Source organism: Pygoscelis adeliae, unplaced genomic scaffold (genome assembly GCF_000699105.1).
Source record: "Pygoscelis adeliae isolate BGI_AS28 unplaced genomic scaffold, ASM69910v1 Scaffold111, whole genome shotgun sequence".
NCBI lineage: Eukaryota > Metazoa > Chordata > Aves > Sphenisciformes > Spheniscidae > Pygoscelis > Pygoscelis adeliae.
Window position 1 is genome coordinate 3,526,438 of NW_008824542.1, and position 18,738 is coordinate 3,545,175.

The 18,738-nt window shown below is 37.2% G+C and overlaps 1 protein-coding gene across 2 annotated transcripts in view; it reads left to right on the forward strand.

Annotated features, from left to right (window-relative positions):
• CSMD3 (CUB and Sushi multiple domains 3) overlaps nucleotides 1-18,738 on the forward strand; it is an 803,119-nt gene that overhangs the window by 91,477 nt on the left and 692,904 nt on the right. For both annotated transcript variants that reach the window (XM_009321682.1, XM_009321683.1), the window contains exon 2: nucleotides 6,471-6,693. In XM_009321682.1, coding sequence (XP_009319957.1) covers nucleotides 6,471-6,693 — 223 coding nt within the window. The remainder of the gene's footprint in view (nucleotides 1-6,470; nucleotides 6,694-18,738) is intronic.

Consider the following 18,738-nt stretch of genomic DNA (forward strand, 5'->3'; position numbering starts at 1 on the left):
GTATTATCATTATTATTATTATTATTATTATTATTATTTTATTTCAATTATTAAACTGTTTTAATCTCAACCCACGAGGTTTTCTCACTTGTGCTCTTCTAATTCTCTCCCTCATCCCACTGGGGGGGGGAGTGAGCGAGCGGCTGTGTGGTGCTCAGTTTCCGACTGAGGTTAAACCACAAGACCTATGCAAGGGCAAGACAATCTATCTTACCCAATTATTTGCAAAGAAATATAACTATCTTTTCTCATAACCTTAAAATGATACAAATCATAGATAAAGAAAGAATCTTAAAACAAGCTTCTTGTGAACACTTTATAATGTCTACATGTTGGCACAATTTCCAGTAGGCTGTGTAGAGAATAAGCATTGAAATATCTTGTTTGTGAAAGCAAATGCTTTTAAGAAGAAACTGAAATGAAATGGCAATTTAGTTAAGAAATCCTAAATTTCTTGGAACTCATGAGCTGATTTTCACAGAGGCGCTACAATGGTGTTCTTACATTGTGCACTTCACAAACACAGGATTTTTGTGTTTTTTACATGGCTTTATAAGGCATGTCTGGAATTTCTCCAGACTAAAGAAAACAGTCTAAAATCAAGAAAATAAGCATTATATGTAAAAAAAGAATTATTAACAAAAATAGAAAGTAAAAAAACCCAAACCACAGAGATAGACATAACCACAACAAAAGAAGTTGTTATTACTTTGGGAACTTAAAAAAGAAAAAAATCACGATTAATCTGTGGTGTTTTTTTTTTTAGATGGTCAGGTGAGTTATTAAATGTAGACTGCTTAGCTGGTAGAAAGCTCATTGTAAAAGCTGCTGTTGGAGCTGAGATGGAAGTGAGAAGGGTTCTTTGAAGTACGGAGTATTGGGTTAAACAGGCATAGAGGTCTATACGAATAAAAGATAGACATTTCTGAAACAGCAACAGTTCTAACACCTTGTAGCTGGTATGGATTGCTACCCCCCTGCGAACTACTACACAGGTGCACCGTACTTCTGTTCTGGTGTGCTGTGGTGCAGGGTTGCTGTTGGTATGTGCACTTTCCATGCCTAGCACAGGAGGAAAATGAGACTCAGAAAGAACCAGGGGGTTATAATGTTCTGGTGGGAATGGACACCAGTGAGCGTCCTTAGTGTAAAAAGTCACCAGTCACACCTGTTAAGAAAGCATGAAGAAAGAAGTATGCAAGCTGCTGGACATTTGAGGGAGGCGGAAAAAAAGGTGGAGAGTAGGAAGGAACTAAATCCATTACATTAAAGGAGGAAATTATCTTGCATGTTTGTACTGATGTGAAAAAAGTCAATAAAACTTGTGTTGGAAGCTAAGGTTAGAGAAAGGAGGCTTGTTTTATGCAGAAGAGAGGCTTATTGGGAAATGGAAAAGCATAAATGGAAGACAACTAAGACATGATGAGAAGAGAGAAAAAGGTAAATTTCAAACATAGTCCGAATTAAAATACAGTCATTACATCTGATGAGAGCTTCCTCTTCTCCATTTTGTAAATGGGCTCAAAGATCTTGGTGTAAGACATGTCAGAACAATTAAAATGATAGAGAAGCTGAGATGTTTTAGAAAGAAAGATTGTGTATATATTTTCCAAAAATGAGAAGGACTGATAGAAGGGAGAAAAGGGTTCATGAAATAGGGAAGGGTTCATATCACTATGAAATCTATCACTGTAACATTCCAATAGGTTCTCTGAAGTGCTAAGAAACACATGAGAGTATAATATGAAACTACAAAAGCAAGAGTTTTCACAAACAAGACTACAGGGGAGAATAAGGAAACAAGAAGGATGGACACACAGGCACCATAAAACCTAAGGTGATGATAATGCAAGTCAACAGAAAAAGAATCCAGCACAATAGAAGACAACTAGGAGAACAATCCTTCCTGATTTATGGTCATCGTGAAAATTAACTGCTCCTTGCTGCCAGAGAAAGTCAGGTGATCAAAGATCACAAAGAGAAAAAGGTGTTGCAGAAACATGCAAAGAGCAGGAGAGACAAGTGAGTAAAGTTGATGGATTCTGAATGGAAGAGGACCACTATGTAGGGGGAAAAGAACAATTTTGCAAATAGGTAGATTGCACAAAAAAAGGGAGATGAATGTAGATGACATGGCTAAGGAATACTTTAAGATACAATTGACTGTGCTTTAAGATGGGCGCAAGTGAAAGAGATGAAAAAAGATCGGGATATTAGAAAAGATACAGAAGAAAAAAAGCAGCATATGAACAACTTATCTTCCATTTCCTCGGTTTGCTCTTAAAGTAAATGGTAGCAAGTATTAAATATCTCTTTAAAAGGAAATACACAAGCAGCTTAGAAATGTGTGAATGTGTTAATCAATGCAGACACAATATAATTATGGTGATGACTGCTATTAAAGAATACATGAAACAAAGGAGATTAAACAAAAGGTGTGGAGTACTTGGAAGGTGAGAGGTGTTGAAATATGTTATTAAACAGTATAATGGAATGGTCAGGAGGAAAAGAAAAAGTAAAAGACAATCTTGTAGTGTATTGAGTGAGTATAGCTATGGGACATCCAAGGGCAAGGGGTATGGATATGGCATTAAGGATTACTTGCTTTGTTAAAAGGCAATGAAAGTTGAATAAATAGATTAAGTAAGAATCGATGTTACTGATGCTTACTGGAATCCCACAATGAATCAAAGGATGACTGAAATCAGGAAGAGCAGCAGTGTTTTATGATTTCGAGTAATATTTATCCATGTAAAATTGATGATAATTAAACATTTGAATTTTAAAATCTGGTAGAAAACAATACAGTGGAAACTCTGAATCACACTAACTGTTAAGAGAATATCATCAGTGGTGGTATTCATCTTCACACTTACTTCAACAAGTATTTTTCTTTTCTAGTCTACCTTCAAGCTTTTCAAAATTCTTTGTCTCATGCTTTGAACCAAACCTTCTCTTTAAGGAAAAACAGTTTCCAAGTAAATTCTGTTTTGAATGCTAGTTCTGAAATCTAGATGAAAAAGATCACAGTATATGTTACCAGTTATTTCAGCATGAATTTTGCCTTGTGAAAATAATTGTCACGTCTTCAACATTTGATCAGACCAGTCAGTTAATGCATGTTGTCTATTTTGAACATAACCAAGTTGGTCTGCCAAGGTGAAGAGCATTACAGAATGGATTAACATATGAAAGTAGAGATTAAAGTGCATGTTATATGGATTCTGTTGGCATGATTTTTTATTTTACAGACTAAAAGAGTAGACCTATCAAAATCAAACTTCATTGTTTGTTTTTTCCATTCTCAGAATTAAAAATATATCTTCTGACACATGCATAGCTGTGTTACACTCTGCTAGTCATTGTTGAAAAATATTCAAGTTATATCATCTTGCAGCATATGAATAATTCTCTTTTGTTACAATTTGGATGTGGAGTAAAAGGAGTAAGTGGAACTTCTATACGTCATGGAAGTTTATATTTCATATATATGTATGGATAGGAACAATTACTGGATCCAATATGAAGCATTACATGCCTTAATAAGTAGTCTATCATCTCACAGTACACTTTCTCATTGTTTTGACTTTGTTCTTTTTTTGGAAAAATATAATTATATTTTGGTCACAGGAGACCTATTACTGAGTTTTTCCTTATAGCTTGCATTGAATTAACAAAACAGTACATATGTAATTGATAGCTGTCCTGACCTAGATACAGCAACAGTGACACAGGTTCTGAATTATGGAGCTGTATTATGACGTTGAGCCAAAGTTCACAGTGTGCTTTCCACACTTGGTCTGGAGAGATGTATAGAAATTAACAGTGCATCCGATTTAATTTTCAGGTCTCTCAGAGAGAGGTTTTTCTCCAATTCAATCGAAGTAAGCCTCAGCAAGAGGTTTCTAGGAAAAACTAAATTGATAAGTATATGCACACTTAGCTATTTTAAAAGTTTTATTTCAGTGGCTATATTTGGTGGGAGGTGCTAGATTTCTAAGATGAAGATCTTATGATGAGTAAATAGTTTAGTTTTGTAAAGTGACTTGCACACAAACTGTATTCCAAAAGATTTTTAAAGTGCTCAGTAAAACAGCTGAGCTTAGATAATAAATAATAACACATAAAGGAGATTTTAAAATAGTTTGTGTATATGAGGGAGATGCATAAAGACATGAATAAAACAGACTTCTAACAGTGAAGGTTGATAACAAATGAAAGTGTGTAAGCACTGATATGAAAATGAATTCTCTAAGTTAATTTGCAGTAGAAGTTAAAATTTGCTATACGTGTCAGTAAAGGCAAAGTCCTAATTACTTTCTAAGAGGATCTTCCGTGATATACTGATATTTGTAGTAAAAGAGTAATCACACTTCATAACAGGCATCTTTTCTCATCATTGGAGATAAATATGAAAAAGCCAAGATAAAAATATTGAATGTGTCCCTCTTCTGTTGTCAAGAAAAGTTACTTTACAGTGTAGCAATACAAAGTGTAAAATCTTAAGAGATTTCTGTTTAGTACTTCAGAGAAAGGGATCTCTGCACATTTAAATGCTCAACACAAAGACAAGCTTGTGAATGTGCCATAAAGAAGATCATTTAATGAGCTCAAATATATACATGTGTGTATAATTAAAGAGGCGGCATCTGGTTTGTTTGTCTGTAGTTTGTTATGAAATGTATATCATGTTTCTCTGAAAGAGCATGCTGAGTAGCTGAACACTTTATGCTTTCTCTCAGCTGATGAAATCCCCCCACTAGCAGAGGGGGCTTGCTCTGAGCATGCTTGGGGAAGAGAAACTTTGGGGGTGCAAAAGGCAAAGCAGGAAAACTGATGTAATATTTAAGTGATAAGAGAGCAGAAAGCCTGGAGAGGGGATGTAGTGGAGATGTACAGTCAGACTGCAAAGGTGGTGGAAAGAATAAAAAATATCTTAAGGACCCAGAGGAGTTAGGAACTGCTGTAATTGAACATTAGAACTGAGAACAAGAGTATAGAAAAGGACCTACCCTGCCAGGACTTGGGGGGAGATCTTTTTATAATTATTCATGTTTTCTATTTTTTCTTGGAAAATTGATTTTCTATATAAAAAGAAAATTGCTTATAGTCCAAGAAAATTTGGCTTTTGAATCTATGGGCCATTTCTGACATTTGGGGGTATTCATGTTAAATAGGATCTGTTGGCCGATCCACCTTTCAGCTTTGATCCACTGTACTGATTTTGGCTGGGATAGAGTTAATTTTCGTCATAGTAGATCCTATGGTATTATGATTTGGATTTGTGACCAAAACAGTCTTGATAACACAAGAATGTTTTAGTTATCGCTGAACAGTGCTTACACAGCATCAAGGACTTCTCTGTTTCTCATGCTGCCCCTCCCAGCAAATACGCTGGGGATGGGCAAGAAGTTGGGAGGGGACACAGCTGGGACAGCTGGTCCCAACTGACCAACGGGATATTCCATGCCATATGACATCATGCTCAGTGATAAAAGCTGAGGGAAAGGAGAAGGAAGGGGTTCAGGGTTATGATGTTTGTCTTCCCATGTAACTGTTAGGCGTGATGGAGCCCTGTTTTCCTGGAAATGGCTAAACACCTGCCTGCCGAAGTAGCCAATGAATTCCTTATTCTGCTTTGCTTACATGTGCAGCTTTTGCCCTACCTATTAAAATGTCTTTATCTCAATACACAAATTTTCTCATTTTTAACCTTTCCAAATTTCTCCCCCATCCCACCGGCGGGAGTGAGCAAACAGCTGTGTGGGGCTTAGCTGACTACTGAGGTTAAACCACAACACCCACTTAGGGTCAATCAAAACACATAGGCTGTTCATCTTAGTATTTTATTTAGATATAGAAAAGCTTACTAAGTTCTTTCTGGTTACAACTACACAATGCAGTTATTTACATGAGATAATATAATGATGCAACAGATGGCTATTTCACATTGAGTCTTTAAGTACACAGCTTTCATAAACCAGAATTATTGATTGGAAAAATTTTGTTCATAATAAATAGCCTTTCAACCTCTTTAGTCCCAAAATCTGGGGAGGAGCAGCAGAAGGTTAATAGATCTAATCTGTATCAGACCTGCACCAAAAGAAGACTAATTTATTTTTCTTTGGCTGCTTCTCTTTCTTTTTACAAAAAAGGGAATTGATGTAAATACTTTGCCTCATAGGCTACCAAATTTAGTCATAGATGTTGTTTATATATATTTATTTGCAAAGATGTTACCATATGTCTTTACATAAACAGTATGGAAAACACATTTGTTAGGTGGGTGGGGTTGTTTTGCATTAAGTGGCCAGGATTTGTATTAAAACACGGGCTTTATCGTTCTAAATGCAGTACTTGCAAAGAAATATTTTGATAATTTTTTAGAAATCATGAATTCCAATTATGTATTTTATTGAAGGTTGATATAAAAATGGATTGCTAACTTTTGTTTCCTTGGTTTTTTTTAGGATTTATTTATACCTGTGGTGGAACTTTAAAAGGACTTAATGGCACTATAGAAAGCCCTGGCTTCCCATATGGATATCCAAATGGTGCAAACTGTACATGGGTTATAATAGCAGAAGAAAGAAACAGAATACAGATCGTCTTTCAGTCTTTTGCTCTAGAAGAAGAATATGATTATTTGTCATTATATGATGGGCATCCTCATCCTGCAAACTTTAGGACAAGGTAAAGAATAAATATTATTAAAATGTAACTTGTATTAATATCTTAAAAATATCTGAAAAAATAGTTAAAGCTAGTATTTTTAAATTATGGATTCTTTCTTATTTAGGCTTTAAGGTGCACTTTCCTTAATTAATCATAAATGTCTTAAAATAAAAATTATGTGCTTTAATTGTAGTTAAAGCAAGTGCTAAAATTAATCTAGCCCTCATATAAAATTTGTCTCAACAAAATCTAATTAATTAAAAAGCATATGAGCATGGGTAAATACATGTAAAGTGAATATGAGATTGTGGAGGTCTCAGTTTACATGATCTAGTAGCAGTGGAACTTTTGTAATCTTTGCAACAGGAGGCTTTCAAGAGAGATCAGAAAAAGATAACGTATTTAAGACAGAGGCAATAGGTAACTTTTTTGCAATTGTGTATGAGCACTTTTTAACACAAAGGAATAATAAGAATGAAAAAAACAGTTTGAAAAATCAAGAATGTGATAGGTCACAGAGCATTTTTATCAGTGTCTAGTTCAGAGTTCTGGAAGGTTGCAGCTTGAAGGATACATAAAAATTCTGCAATAGCAACAAATATGTTATCCATACATTTACTAGTTATCTTTATCATCATCTACCTTGACTTCTGTAAGTCAAGTTGTCATCTACCTAGACTTCTGCAAGGCCTTTGACAAGGTCCCACACAACATCCTTGTTGCTAAATACGAGAGAGATGGATTTGATGGTTGGACTGTTTGATGGATAAGGAATTGGCTGGATGGCCACATCCAAAGAGTTGCAGTCAACAGCTTAATGTCCAAATGAAGATCAGTAACAAGTGGTGTCCCTCAGGGGTCCATATTGGGACCAATACTATTCAATATCTTTGTTAATGACATGGACAGTGGGATTGAGTGTACCCCCAGCAAGTTTGCAGATGACATCAAGCTGAGTCGTGCAGCTGATTCGCTTGAGGGAAGGGATACCATCCAGAAAGACATTGACAGGCTTAAGGAGTGGGCCCATAAGAACCTCATGAAGTTCAACAAGGTCAAGTGCAAGGACCTGCACCTGCGTCAGGGCAATCCCCAGTATCAATACAGGCTGCGGGATGAATGGATTGAGAGCAGTCTTGAGGAGAAGGACTTGGGGATATTGGTAGATGAAAAATTGGATATGAGCCAGAAATGTGCACTTGCAGCCCAGAAAGCCAACCATATCCTGGGCTGCATCAAAAGAAGTGTGGCCAACAGGTCACTGCTCTGCTCTTGTGAGAGCCCATCTGGAGTATTGTGACCAGTTCTGAGGTCCCCAGCACAAGAAAGACATGGACCTGTTAAAACGGGTGTAGAGGAGGGCTATGAAAATTATCAGAGAGCTGGAACACCTCTCCTATGAAGAAAGGCTGAGAGAGTTGGGGCTAAAACTTAAAACATCTTCTCCCCACCCCTCCCTTCTTCCCGGGCTTTACTTTACTCCCAATTTCTTTACCTCCTTCCCCCTCCCCAAGTGGTGCAGGGGGATGCAGAATGGGGATTGCGGTCAGTTCATCACATGTTGTTTCTGCCGCTTCTTCCTCCTCAGGGGGAGGACTTCTCACACTCTTCCCCTGCTCCAGTGTGGGGTCCCTTTCATGGGAGACAGTCCTCCACAAAATTCTCAACATAGGTCCTTCCCACAGGCTGCAGTTCTTCATGAACTGCTCCAGTGTGGGTCCCTTCCATGGGGTACAGTCCTTCAGGAACAGATTGCTCCAGCATGGGTCCCCCACAGGGTCACAAGTCCTGCCAGCAAACCTCCTCCAGCGTGGTCTCCTCTTTCCACAGGTCCTGCCAGGAGCCTGCTCCAGCGCAGGCTTCCCGTGGGGTCACAGCCCCCTTTAGGCGCATCCACCTGCTCCAGTGTGGAGTCCTCCACAGGCTGCAGGTGGATATCTGCTCCACCATTCACCTCTATAGGTTGCAGGGAGGCAGCCTGCCTCACCATGGTCTTCACCACAGGCTGCAGGGGAATCTCTGCTCTGGTGCCTGGAGCACCTCCTCCCCCTCCTTCTTCACTGACCTTGGTGTCTGCAGAGTTGTTTCTTTCACATATTCTCACTCCTCTCTCTGCTGACGTTGGTGTTGCCCAGCAGATATGGAGAAATGTATCTCTAATGAAATTGTTTTTCTTTGTACTTCCGTGTTTCCATTTGTATTTCCCGTTTCATGAGTGTTTGTGTGCTCTTCTGATACCAGCTGCAGGAAAGAGGGAACCCATACCTAAAAGATTTGAGGGTTGTCTTCCACAAGAAAAACCAAGAACATGTAGTTTTCCTCCTTTCTGCCAACTCCTTGAAGGATAACATTTACATGGAGGAGCCCAAAAAGGCCCTCAATGTCAGTCAAGATTTCTATTGATGAATCCACTCTAAATCGTAATCTCAAAGAGTATGTAAACAATGTTCTGCACAAGTGCAAAATAATAAAACAATTATTACTGTTAGGAACTTACAGTTCTTACTGAGTTGCAGTTTTAATGAGCATCAGAGAAAACAGGTGAGGGAAGCTAGGAGGATGGAAGGAAGAGGAAAATAATATCTTGCAAGGACAGAAATTTTTTTTCGTATATCTTGTTCAAGCTACCAAGAAGGTTTATATATATTTGTGTGCACATGCATGTTCATATCTGTGTATATCTATCTGTCCATATTGATATATAGATACCTATCTACATATATAGATATATGTGTGCAGGATTATTTTTATATTAAACTATGCCTTTAAAGCTGGAGCTTTGGGATACACTTTTTTAAAATGTTGATATCTTGAGAAGAAAGTCAAGGAAGCCTGGCATGCTCAAAAGTTTTGGTATTGTGAATTTAGGATGCCACTACATTCTGGTGAGGAAAAGGATAAGGAGTTCTGTAGAAGATAATAGAATAAGTCAGCACTTAAAAAGGAAAAGACGATTAAGCCACCATATAGGTCTTGAAATAGACTACTTTTGCAAGTACTACTTTTTCTACTGCATTTTCTACTGCATGCAGTAGAAAAATAGTACACATTTGTGTGAGTGGAGAATTGGGTTTTAAATTAAGAAAGTGTGATAGTGAAATTATGAAAGCTTTACTAAATCTTTCATGGTGACGTTTATTTTCTCAGATTGCTGTAGCAAATAGTAAGGTAATGTTTCCTAGAGTTTTCTTTTTGCAAAAGGTTTTTACTTAAACAAGTAAAGCTTTACTGAGGTACAGTTGCTCGTGGAAACTTCCGTTCTAGCATGACAATGGATTTTATCATTTTACTTAGTGACATTAATGAAAGTGTAATCAGATTACACTAGTCACCCTCCCCTTAATTTTGTAACAGACAAAAATGTTTTCAGGGGACTATACAGGTTTATTTGTAAAATATATAACTGGACAGCTAAAAACATTGTCTCAGATAGACAAGGCCACTCTTTTTCTACTTCAATATTTTGATTGAAAGAAGTTTCTATATGACTGAAGAAGATTTTGCAGTTGGGCTATTTGTGAAGCTCATGACCTCTGACTCCAGTCTCATCCAGTTTGTATTTCTTTGTTTAATTGTTCTCCTCAGAATTGAATCTTGTTGAAATTTGCAGTCATTGACTGCAAATACTTAATATTTGCAGTGAATACTTAACAACTTTAACTTGTTTAGATGGCACTTAAATGGCAGCTAAACAATAACAAATGGAAGACAAGCATGTCAGATATGGCCATTACAGAAAGTGTATAGTCAATATTACACTTTCATTTTGTGTTACTGTATATGCTTGATTTAGCATATTTAATATGTTAGATCTTTGCCTCAAACTATAAATAGAAAAAAATATAGAATAGTTTAAAGCTGTGAACTAAATACAAAAAAACAATATCTTTCCATAAATCATATTTGTAAGCACCTATAAAAAACTGTTTTCAGAAAGGTAGTATTACTTACTTTATTTGAACCAAGCTTTCAGCAAAATTTTTTACTTGGGAGTCTTTCTGGGTCATGTCATAGACACTTTTTAGGACTTTCTTGTTGCCCACCCTGTGCCTCTTTGTGACTTTTGTGTATCCTTTCTTTCACACTTATACATCTAGCTCCTTCAAAAAATAAAAAAACAAAAAAACAACAAATCAGGGTTTGCTTTTATATAATTACTTTTAAATTGCAACTTGGCATACACTTTATTTTGGAAAGTAGCCAAAACTTCTGACTGCTATTCTGAGTCAAGGTGTTGCATTTCCAGATAGAACTGTTCCCTTTTTTCAACATTTCTGCCTTTCACATAATCTTTGTGTGTTACTAGATGAATTGTTTCAGCCACGCTTTTTGAAGATGCATATCAATAACATGTTTTCAATTTTCTGGGTGCCCAGCTTGAGAAACAAGAGTTTTGTTTGCATTAGTGATAAGAAATCTCACTTTTAAATGAAGTTAATGGAAGGTATGATTTGAAGTTAATGGAAGGTATGATTTGAACTGATAAAACATCACATAAATCAACTGCTTTACAAAAGCCAGTTGGAAGCATTTGATGTTACCTCTTGCATGTTATGAAAATATTTTTTAGTATAACTTGTAAATAATTCACTGTAGTAGCTACTGCCATAAATTAGGGAGTGGCAGGCAGGAGCAGGGCTGCTCCACAAGGGGCACAAGCCAGGAGCTGAGAGTGACCCCGCTCAGGCTGTGCTCTCACCGACAGGGCACAAACCTGCAGGGGCTGAACACAGGGGGCAGAGCTGGGGACTGATAATAGGGTCCGTGGACAGCACCCTACAGTCCAGCTGTGAGCAAAAAGAAACAGGGCCGGCTAAGCTCCCCACAGAGTAGGGCTGAGTAGCTCATACAGGAGGCAGGGACAGGGAGAGAGCTGTAGCAGTGTCTGGATGCCTCAGGGTGGGCTGAAATGGAGTCCCAGGACCCATGGGCAGTGGTGGGTGGGAGTCCCAGCTGAGGCTGATCAGGGTCAGGAAGGTCTATTGGTTTCCTCAGGGTCCTGACACTGCACAGAAAAATCTGGGAGAAAATTATTTAATACTTGCTTTTAAAGCAAGATTTAGATACCATACAAAACAAAGTATAGGACTAACTATACAAATTGTTCATTGGGTACTCTTCATGTCACTTCTTGAATAGTCATATGGAAACCACAATTAATTTTAGACTGTGCTACTAGTGGCAGTGATATGGTGCATATGTGGGTGGATGAGAGAATGGCAACCTCAATTCTGACATTTTCTTGCATGTATTTTACTTTACAATTTGGATAATATTTTGTTTTCTTCTTTTTCCTAAAGAAATTTCTGAGCATAATGCATAATATACTAGCAGTAAATACCAAAGAACGTTTGTCTTTTTTTTTAAGGAGTAAGGTGCTTAGAATTGAAAACTACTTTTAAAAGAGATGTCATACTCAATAGTTTTCTAAAATATAATTTTTTGCTTTAATTAGTTACCCCAAGTTGCAGTGTGATATTAGAAATAGCTTTAAATAATTGAATAATAACTTGTGATTATATACTTCCTTTTTCACTCTCCTGTTTATGTCTTTTTGGATATTGATGTAGATAGACCAAGAGTTGCTGATAGGGAGACAATGGACCATTTACTGAACCTCAAAAAATTTCCATTACCATCAGAGGCAACCGTAGCTCTTTGAGTTTTTTCCGCTCAGACTTTTCTTCTCTCACCACTGTTCACTTTCTGCCCAAATTGGCAACCAGACCACAAACTGTGAGCTGATTAGGATCAAATTAAGGATTCAGGACTTTGGAAACACCTTCAAACCACTGATCACCGAGTCACTGATTTTTCTTTTAGCTGATCCACAGTTCTCTAGCTTTCTCCACTATTTGCATAGAAAGAGAAAAAAGAAGGAATTTCATTTGAGAATTTAGGGACCAGTGAACAAAACCAAATGGGATGACACTCTACCCTTAGAAATAAAGAGAAAATATAAAGGTATAAGTGCTAGTCAAAGACCAATGTAGAGATAAGGAAACAAAAGGAAAAAAGAACAAAGACCAATGCAGACTGAAGGAGGGAACAATGGCAATTAAAAAAAGAAAAGAAGGCACAATGAACCAGCAATCAAAGTTGAAAATTATGAGACCAATAACAGAACTGAATGAATCGAAACAAGAAAATTTTCACTGCATGAACAAAAAGAAACCAAACCAGAAGATATGTAGAATGTTGAAAACAGACTGAACATGGGTAGGGATACACAACAATAAATACAGCAAAGCTTGTAGATAAGAGAAACAAAGATAATTGAAAAAAATGTAGCAGAATGTAATGGTAAATAGATATTCAGCTCTGAGAGATGGGTTCTGAGCAGGCAAGACATTTAAATGGAGATTTTTTTTTCAATCTGAAAAGTTTGCTTTATGAAGAAAATACATTGAAGCAATAAAATGCTTGGCATTTCGATTATAAATACAAAACTGAAAGAACAGTAGCTCACATCAGTTGTGCTATACTCGTGGGAGTATTTTGATATTATGTTAAATTTCTAGATACCCATTAAGACTGAAAGGCAGAAAATTAAATCTGATAAAAGAAAGTGCTTGTCCAGACAAAGTGCAACTGGTCTCTTGAATTTATGCTCACGATACTGCAAAGAAGCCGAGATTTTAGCAGGTTAGGAAAAAATTATTAGACATTCATTTGGCTAAGTTAAATGGTGAGGATTTAAAACCAAACCCAAACCCAAACCAAACCAAACCCAACTAACCAAAAAATTTTGGCAATTATTTGAAGGTGGAGGTAACTTTCTACTAACTGACCTTAGGAGGAGACTTTCCCATTATCAGCCTTCCATGGGATATCTTTCTCTGAGGTAACTAAGATGGCCAGTTTGGCTACTCTGAAGTAGCTGATGGATATTGGACTAGCTTGTGTACTTGACTTGTCATGTAAAGCAAGAAAAACCTCTTTTACAGCCTCTGAGTATTATCTTCTTTGGAAAAGCTCATAACTAGCATTATACAGATGAAGAGTGCATATACCAGTTTTATAGGGAGATGTGTGGTCATCTCTGAGAACCAGCTCTGCTAAATATTAGTTATTCATTTTTCTTTGCGTTGCTAAATTGCTTTATGGGATTTGAAACAGTCTAGGAAGCAAAGTTGATTTTTGTTGTGGAGACCACTTATATATGACACACATATATGACATTATACCACAGCATGCCAGCACAGACTGTCTGTGGCCATTAGTCTTCCATCTATGTTTCAGCTGTGAAAGCGGGAAGAATGATAGTTCACAATAATAATCTTGTCCCAGAAAGTTATAGTCTATGGGAAAGACTCATTCTATTACAGGGGTGTGTAACTGTTAGACCTGCTTACATGACAGAAAGGTAACTGTTAAACCAGTTGTTAAATTCACCTTGTATTGTTGCAGTTGACAATATTGATAAACATACCTCATAAAGTTGATAATTGAATCAGAATGTATCTAGAACAACCATATACTATTACTAAACTAAACTCTGAATGTTTAGTTCCTACATGAATAGACTATTTCTATTGTTTTTGAAGAAAGGCATAATCATTCTATTTTAACTGGTATGTCTGCAGAAAGCCAAAAGAAACATATGAGTGTTTGTGCAAATATATGTGTGTGTGTGTGTGTGTGTATTTACGTATACACTTATTAGGATGAAGTAATGCTTAGGCATAAGGCTTGAACTGGAGAACTTTTCTTTCTCTCTCTCTAATATTTGTCTTAAATTGTGAATGTGATAGCTTATTACCGAAAAATGGCTTCTATAGATTACATTACATTGCACAGTTTGAAATGAATATTTTATCATGCAAATTATTTATGTAAATATAAAATATGTTATATTTTATTTTACCAAAGTACAAGTTAATGTCAACAGAATACTAGAAATTCCTGAATCTGCTGACACGGAAGAGCAGCTTTTCCTAAAAAAAAAAAACCCAAAAAACCCCCAACACCAAAAAAAAACCCAAAAAACCCACAGATTTTTTCCAAGTGTTAGTAGCACCAAAAAAATTATCTCCAAATCTGCTGACAGGTTTTTGGTAGTCTGTGCAGGTCTTCAGGATCTAAATGTAGCAACATAGATAGTTATGTAAAAAAGTCTTTTTCATTAGTATTTACAAATTCAGTCATGAATTTATACAATTTTCTTATATGGTCTTGACCAAATTACATGGCTCCAATGTGCTTCCATTTTTGCATTGTAAAACACATAGACTACACATCTACTTTTCAGGGTGTATAGGAAACTTAGCTTGATAACATCTATACAAAGGACTGAAGTAATTTTGGTAGTTAAATATTACTTCCTTATAATATGAAATGAACTGTGCATAGAGAGAAATGTATATTTTATGCAGTTTTAAACAATATTAGAAGTTCCTCTAAGATAAAACAGTTTTGCTTTTCTCGCTCACAGTTTAAAGTCACTTTCTGTACATCTGCCATACTAAAACTATGTAAGTAGACTAAGTTTTAACTGAGACTTACAAGCAGAAAATCCTCATCTCTTTCAGGTCTTTTCTAATACTATACAAAAAGCATCTTTTCTTGGACAAATGCTGTTCATTCTTATCTATGGCCTGCAAGAAACCAATAAACACATCTATTGCTAAAGCCTGCTAAACTCTTTTACACGGTGATTAAAGTTGTTGATGAGAACACTTCTCTAGAGTAACAAGCATGGAGCTTGTATTTTTGGGTAGATTATTGGGTGTTGGAAAAAGTGAAATGAAAAGGGCCCAGTGTGATGATCTAATTAATAAACACTAAGTGCAAAAATGAGGAATGATGTGAAGAGATGGCATATTGTTCTGGTTTCGGCAGGGATAGAGTTAATTTCCTTCCTAGTAGCTGGTACAGTGCTGTGTTTTGGATTTAGGATGGGAACAATGTTGATAATGCACCAATGTTTTAGTTGTTGCTAGGTAGTGTTTATACTAGTCAAGGACTTTCCAGCTTCCCATGCTCTACCAACTGAGAAGGCTGGAGGGGCACAAGAAGCTGGGAGGGGGCACAGCCAGGACAGCTGACCCAAACTGGCCAACGGGATATTCCATACCATGGGACGTCATGCTCAGTACATAAAGCAGGGGGAAGAAGGAAGGGGGGGACGTTTGGAGTGGTGGCGTTTGTCTTCCCAAATAACCATTACGCATGAGGGAGCCCTGCTTTCCTGGAGATGGCTGAACACCTGCCTGCCCATGGGAAGTGTTGAATTAATTCCTTTGTTTTCCTTTGCTTGCATGCGCGGCTTTTGCTTTACCTATTAAACTGCTGTCGTGGTTTAACCTCAGTCGGCAACTAAGCACCACGCAGCCGCTCGCTCACTCCCCCCCAGCCCCGGTGGGATGGGGGAGAGAATTGGAAAAGCACAAGTGAGAAAAACTCGTGGGTTGAGATAAAAACAGTTTAATAATTGAAATAAAATGATAATGATAATAATATGATAATAATAATAATACACAAAGCAAGTGATGCACAGTACAATTGCTCACCCCCCGCCGACCGATGCCCAGCCAGACCCTGAGCAGCAGCCCCCCCGGCCAGCTTTCCCCAGTTTATGTACTGAGCGTGACGTCCCATGGTATGGAATGTCCCTTTGGCCAGTTTGGCTGTGCCCCCTCCCAGCTTCTTGTGCACCTGCAGCCTTCTCAGTCGGTAGAGCATGGAAAACTAGAAAGTCCTTGGCCAGTGTAAGCACTACCTAGCAACAACTAAAACATCGGTGCCTTATCAATTTTGTTCCCATCCTAAATGCAAAACACAGCACTGTACCAGCTACTAGGAAGGAAATTAACTCTATCCCTGCCGAAACCAGGACATTCACAGATTATGTAAAATCTATCCAGTGATGATAATTGGTCATTAATAAATGGGGAAAATAGACACAGAGTTTGAAGTGATCAGGTCAAAGTCATAGAATGAAACCAAATCTCATCATTTCTATAGCTATTGTGCCTGTATATTTGCAGATTACTTCTTAATGCAATTTATTGATCAGTATATGCCAACTGAGAGTTTCCTCTTGGCATTCCCTGGGATAAGAGACAGTTAAGAGACATTTGCAGCAGTTTTGCTCCGTCAACCTGGCAGAAAGGTGTAGTGCTGAGGTGAGGCTGTAACCCCAGATACTTGGAAGTTCCATTTCTAAGTACTGGTGGTTTTGTGGATACATACAGCTTCTGAGAGAGGTTTTGGGAAGGTTACAAGCCGAAGGCAGTCTACGGCATCTGTGCCCTCTGACAGAAGAGGTCTGTGGGCAGGGCTGTGATTGATGGAACTGTGCAAGCGCCTCTTCAGCCTTTGGCAGAACTTCTGAGTTTCTTGGAGAAGCATCTGTGTTTCAAGGAATTCATCCAAGCAAACGTGAAGTTTTCTGAAGAGGGAAAACCGTACCTGACATGAATTCAGAGTAGCGAGTAGAGTTTTTAAGAGAGGCGTCCTACTGTAGGAAAGGTTTACTGGTTTCTGTCTGGACAGGATTTAGGAAAAGCAGCTTGAGGCCCTAACAAATTATTGTTGATTTCTAAAACCAACAAACCAAAAAATACCCCACTTCAGAAAACTTATTGTCTGCTTTAAGACGAACTTCAATTCAGAAATTTTATTCTATAGAGTGTTCTTTATAGAAAGCAAACAATGTGAATGTGTATGTACATAATACATACAAACATATGATGCCTGGACTGGCAGTATTGTCCATCTAATGTTCATACATAATTATCCTCTCCCTTTCCTTTTCTAGGAATCTTACTGTTTATGCAGTAATTTTCACAGCGTGATGAAACCTTTTTGTAGGAAAACCCATTTAGTTATTTTTATTTTAGAGTAATTTAAAGGTCAATAAACAGTTTTAAATACAGTTTCTAAGAAACACAATTGGATTTACAGCTGTCACTGATCTTATAAAACAAAACTTCATATTTAAGATGCCAGCTGGGAACTATGTACGAAGACTATTCTAAAAGTATGAGAAATACAGATTTATATGAACTTACATACGTTATGTTTTGTTAAAAAATATATTTCACACTTTTCTATTATAAGCGGAACTCAAAATGAGAACACACAAAATTTGGAGGCACTGGAAACATCTATGCACCAAGTTACAATTAATATTAACAATCCTCAAAAACCTACCAGACAAAGCAGTGTATCTAACTGAAGAATTAAATTAATATAGCTACCCACTTGTGCTGTTTAACTGAGAGAAATATAGAAAATGAATTGTCTGAACATGTATAATCTCGTTTGAGATCTGGCAGCAAAAGGGAAAAAAGCTTACAAAACTGAAGCACAAGTGATACATCATAAGAACTCTTTACAAGAAGCTTACGACACCGTTTAATATCTACATAATCTCTTTAATAAATGGAATTTCCACTGATTATATACAGATTTCAATGCTGTTATCATCTCATCCAGTCTTTCTAAGGGACTCTGCTTATAAGGATTAGTGGCAAAGTTAATTATGGTAAAAGAAAAATGATTGTTAAACTTGGGATGAAAATGGTGTCTAGAGAATATCTGTTTGCTGCCTTCTACTCGCAGATGCTAAGGCAGTTTTAATTAGGACCTTGGATATTCCCAAAAGTTCTTTTCTGGAGGTTGCTGTATGTGACAGAGAGATCCAAACTAACTTCAGAAACGTAACACTGGGTACCAGAGGAGGGCTAACTGCAGCAGCATAAAATAATTTACATTTCCAAGGAGAGTGTAATAATTGAACAAAATAAGGTGTCCAGTTCAACACAATGTTCCCATATCACATGGATTATCAGATCTAGTCCACATGGGAAACTTTTGTTCTCTAAACAGTCACTTTCCCCTTAGAGATAGTCATTAAGATGTCAGGTGCTTAAGAGTTGCTATCGATTTCAACAGGAAATAGGAATGAACTGGAGTTTTGGGGGTGAAGAGAGCTACTCCCACCAGTACTTTAGAGTCATTTCAATTAGCTTAATCAGAAAGTCAATGTGTTAACTTAATTCCACATCAAAAGAGGCAGTACAGTTGTGGGTTGCTGTGATCTTGGAACAAGGCACA